The following is a 5,179-nucleotide window of genomic DNA, read 5'->3' as shown; positions in this document are numbered from 1 at the left end:
CAACACTTTCATTACCAAGCCAAGATCCCCGACTCGATACTTATGACGTGTTGCGGATAAAAAATTGCCTTGAGATTCCCCTCAGAACAAGCAAAATATACCTCTGACAAGTCTAAAATATTCTGTAATATGTATGTGGCAAACAAAAGCAAGATAAAAGGATTCACAACAGAAATGTCACGTACAATGCAAGTCAAATCTAAAGAACTGGGTCACAAATATAATATCAGCTCACCAAAGTCTTGGTTTGAGAGTGAGAAACAGTTATACTGAATGTTAAACTGCTATCGGTCAGGCAGCGGTAATGTAGGTCAAGCTATGACAAAGAGGCAGGCAGATTGTAGGCCGAATGATAATAATAACAATAATAATAAAGCCAATGAAATTATTTATATCATAGAATTTTCTGTCCCTTTTGACAGCATTGTGATTGGCAAGATTCAGGAGAAGCATGAAAAATATGCGGACCTTGCCTTTGAAATGTCTCGCTTGCATCCCAAGTACACAGTCGCCCTTGGTTTGGTACCACCTGATCTCTTGGCGCAGATCAGGAGAGTGCCCGGGTTCTGCACCGGGAGCACAGCCCTTCTGCAGTGTTGGGGAGCCTTCATATTCTCGGGAAAGTTCTTGGTGGTACGACTAGGTAGTGTTTCCTGGGAGAAGTCCCATTCGCTGTCTGGGTTGCGTGTAGATGGGGTGAGGGCCCTGAGCTGATGATGAGCTTTAACAGCCTGTCTGTGCCAGGATCACCCGAGCCCTCTCCGCTGCATTCTATCCTAATCTGTAAAACAATAGTAATAATGCATATTTATATATGTGCAGTATCCACATCGACAAACATGCTCAAGGCGCTACAGAGTCAAGTATGTACATATGTACAGAAGTGGTACTAGAGCACATTAAGGGAAATACTGCTGGGAGAAATTTGTTTTAAGTTTTGACTTGAACAAGTCGAAATTGTTAATAGTTTTGAGGTTATACGGAAGAGAGTTCCAGAGAGTAGGGGCTGCATGGGTGAAAGAACGCTGTCCAAACGTTTTCAGTCTACATCTGGGCACATTGGGCATGTCCTGGCTATTAGGACGAAGATTGCGTGAACTGGAGTATGATGATAACATGTTAGACAAGTACTGAGGAGCAAGGCCATGCTTGGCTTTGTAGGTCAAAAACTGGATCTTATGCTCGATCCTGGTTTTGATTGGCAACCAGTGAAGCTCCTTCAGTACTGGCTTAATATGGTAGAGTTTAAGGAGACGATAAATGATGTGGGCGGAAGTGTTTTGGATTTTCTGTAGTCTGTCACTGAGTTTCTGAGGAATACCAAACAATACACTGGTGCAATTATCCAATCTTTAAGTTATGAGGGCTCTGACCAAGGCATGGGTAGCATCCACTGAGAGATAGGGATGTTACTGATAGAACGGAGGTGAAAGTGACAGGTTTTGCAGATCTGACAGACTTGAGCTTCCATCGTAAGTGAGGAGTCGAGGACTATACCAAGATCTTTTGCAGTGGAACAGATAGGGACGATAGCATCAGCTATTGTCACAGATTTGGCAAGGATTTTAGACAGCAGGTGTTTGAATCCAAACAGGTGTCATTTCAGCATATGGTTTGTCATCCAAGATTTGAAGGGCCTTGTACACTCGGAAATTTCAGCTAGATCGTCTGTAGAATTGTCAGTGCAAGAAATTGCCTTGATGAGTTGGTTGTCGTCTGCATATGAATGACACTGCAGACTGTGAGTTGAGATGATATCAGCAACTGGACCAGTGTACAGGAAAACAACAGTGGACCCAATACTGAGCCTTGTGGCACACCGAGTGGTACGGTAACACTCTCTGATGTCTTGTTACTGACAGTGACACATTGGCATCTGTTTTGGACATAGGACGCAATCCACTGGATGGCTGTACCAGAGATATCGTGGTTTGAGGGTCTGTAGCAGGTCACTATGATCTATGGTGTCAAAAGCCGATGACAGATCAAGGAGTATCAAAGCGCCTGCGTCCCCTTTTATCAACGATATGTCTCAGGATATCACTGACAAGTATAAGAATTGTCTCAGTGTTGTGATCTTCCCGGTATGCAGACTGGTTCTTGTCCACAAGATCACACCTTGTTAGATGGTTTTTCAGCCTCACACTGACAGCCTTCTCCACGATTTTGGAGAGGAAGGCTAGGTTGGATACTGGACGGAAGTTTTTTAGCTCTGACTTCTCAAGGTCGCGCTTTTTTGAGTAGTGGTCAAACAAAGGATCTCTTAAGAGCCTCTGGAAATACACCTAATTGTAGGCTCTTGTTCACAATATCAGTGATTACAGGATCGAGCAAATTTGGTGGGCATTGGATCAGTTTCACATGTTGTAGCTTAGCTCCCATAACCAGTGATATCACCATATCTCTGAAAGGCTCCAGGTTACAGAGAATATGTCCACTGAAAGTAGGACTTTCATCAACCTCATTGACTGGAGATGTAGGTATCAGAGAGTCCCTTATCATCTCTATCTTTGATATAAAGAAATTGTTGAAAGTGTCTGCAAGAAGAGTGTCATTACTTGATTTAGGAAGTTGGTCTTTGTCATTACTACCCATCAATTTCATGAATCTGTACAGACGGTCAGGTTTACCACAGCAGTTACAGTGATTTCTGTGTTGTCGGAAGACCTGTCTGTGTACGTCCAGTCCTGATTGACCGCACTGATGCTCTGCTCTACGTCACTGACGTTTGGCCTCGTGAACATTATCTTTGTACCGAGGAGCATGTCGACGCAGGATAATTTTCTTCTGAACAGCTGGAGCATGCTTGTCAAGAAGTGCAGTCAAGGTACTGTTGTACGGTGTGACAAGATTTTCAAAGGTAAAAAGGAGGATTTTGAAGAAGTTCTGACGACCTCAGATCCTCTCTGAAAACATTTACATCAATCTTCTTTAGATTTCTGCACAAAAACCTGCGGCAATGATGTACCCCAGTTATCCGTGTGTGTGCGCCAAGACAATAACCAGCCTAATATATACACAGGCACTGATTCCTGGATATTCAAGCAATTTGTTACCACATGGCCACCAACTTAGAACTTTCTCGCAGTCTCCCGGAAGTACACAACTAGTCAACTTTAGAGCTTAAGGGCCTAACTTAAAGGGCTGCTGCTAAAGTACTGAACATTAATGATACGAAATCTGACACGTAATAACTACCACTCAAAACACCAAACGTTGTGACCCAATAATAAGTATGACTTAATAAATAATACAATTCACAGAAAATACAGTCTCGTAACAGATGTCAATCATTGAATTATCTTCCCGATTGGATTACTTCGGCACAATTGCCACATAGCTAGAATATTGCTGAGAATGGCGTTAACCAGGATTCATCCTGCTGCTGCTGAGGGTATTGAGCTACTTACGGGTGCAAATATCACACCTGGAATTTCTTGAAAAATACGTAAACTATATATGTATCGAATACGCTTTTATCGAACTGACGATGTAACTAGCTGTTTTTGTACTGACCACTTGCTGTTAATTTATAACAATGTGATTATAATAATGTATGTCGAACTACGAGTGTAATGAACTAAATTCAGTGTTCCTTATGTAACCGACCATACATTTTTGACTGTAATTAGATACACTTTCGTAGCTCTTACAGTTTCTGCCGCAGTTTGTGCCCGTTGACATCAAATATGCTCAAGAGATTACACAGCTGTTTGTTTTCCTAAATCTTTCACCAACGGGTTTTGTCTTTTTCACAGAATTATTTTGCAGCAAACGATCACCTTGCAACGACATCATAAGAGATAATAGAACGTTTTCTGAAATGAAATCATAAAAAAGGTAGCTTGTTTTCAGGTACAATGAAAGGGACTGTAAATTTGCATTCTTGTAACAATATCATTTATTTCACTTCTGTCAGGATGAAAATGATTGCGAACTCTCCACAGGCCTTTGTTATAAAACATAGCAAGATGAATATAGCCCAAGACAGTTGATTTGTTATGTCTAACAACAAAAGTGTTTCGCAAAAAACCTAATCGTTCGTATTTTCGTTATCATTCAAAGTTTCAGAACTGTTTTTGAAGCCATTTTCACATTTTGTTTTCGACTGCCTCGGGCATAGAATCGACACGTTGTTTCAAAGCATGTCGGTGTGCATGGTATGTGTCTGCATGTGAGTGAGTTAGTGAGATGGATTTGGCGTAGGTGTGTGCGGGAGGGAGCGAGCGAAAACTCAATAAACTACATTCTCATCCTCATCACTGCCGACTTCACATCCCTCATGTTAACGAAGTGCACAAAGACTTGCACACATATCGGGCTAAACCTATCTGAAAATATCTCCGAATGAGTCTAAACTGTTACAATTTGTTTATTCTGACTGGATGGTATATATTTACTCGTATACATCGTATACTAGTAATATGGACTGGACGCCATATATTGTGTATGCCTATCTGTTTCTCACAGGACAGGGGCAGTGGTGTAACCTCATGGTCAGAGCATTCCCCCGTCACGCCACAGACACCTTGCCGTCTTAGTGTCCCCTGCCGGGACATTGTTAGGGAAATGCTAAATTGAACTCATTCACTCACTTACTCAAACTCCCACAGTCACAGAACGACACAATATCACTTACTGATCAAGATGTCTTTCTTATGAACCATTTGTTTGTGCCCTAATCACATTCCTATATGTCAAATTACACCTACCAAGCACAAGGATTTGATTAAGTTTAGTTGCTGTGAGTTATCAATGATGCTGAGCCATCCACAATGTGAGACTGTCCATGCAACTACCGATATAGTCAAACAGGCCTTCAATGTGCCCCGGTACCGACCTGCCATCAACATACCCGTCTCAAAGTCAAAGGAACTACGTAAGTATTTCCAGCTATGCGAAGTTCGATACCACTGCACTGATGTCAAAACATGCAGGAAGTCTGTCCCTTCTGTTTCGAGACGGTCATAAGTTCGTTTCATCAGTGTTCCACATAGACAACGTTTACAAATGATTCTGTAAGTGATAAACAGCAGAACTGGAGAATTATATTTCATATGTAGCATATTAGTTTTACTTTGAACAAACTGAGTTCATCGTCTCCTTCGATATACATGTACTGATCTCCACTGGATTGACTGGTTTGTTTACCAGTCGACATCACTGTAAAGCTGTACGA

The 5,179-nt window shown here is 41.7% G+C and overlaps 1 protein-coding gene across 1 annotated transcript; it reads right to left on the bottom strand.

The window, feature by feature from the left end:
- Positions 1-899: 899 nt before the first annotated feature.
- On the bottom strand, positions 900-2,765 carry LOC137272532 (uncharacterized). The gene is made up of 3 exons (XM_067804923.1): positions 2,631-2,765; positions 2,049-2,273; positions 900-1,310 (listed from the first exon to the last, which is right to left on the bottom strand). Exons 1-3 carry the CDS (start codon positions 2,763-2,765, stop codon positions 900-902), a joined length of 771 nt encoding a protein of 256 aa, XP_067661024.1.
- Between the last annotated feature and the right edge of the window lie 2,414 nt (positions 2,766-5,179).

The sequence above is a fragment of the Haliotis asinina genome, chromosome 1 (genome assembly GCF_037392515.1).
Source record: "Haliotis asinina isolate JCU_RB_2024 chromosome 1, JCU_Hal_asi_v2, whole genome shotgun sequence".
NCBI classification, from domain to species: Eukaryota; Metazoa; Mollusca; class Gastropoda; order Lepetellida; family Haliotidae; genus Haliotis; species Haliotis asinina.
The sequence above is the reverse complement of the archived record's forward strand: the minus strand, read 5'-3'. Positions and strand labels throughout refer to the sequence as shown.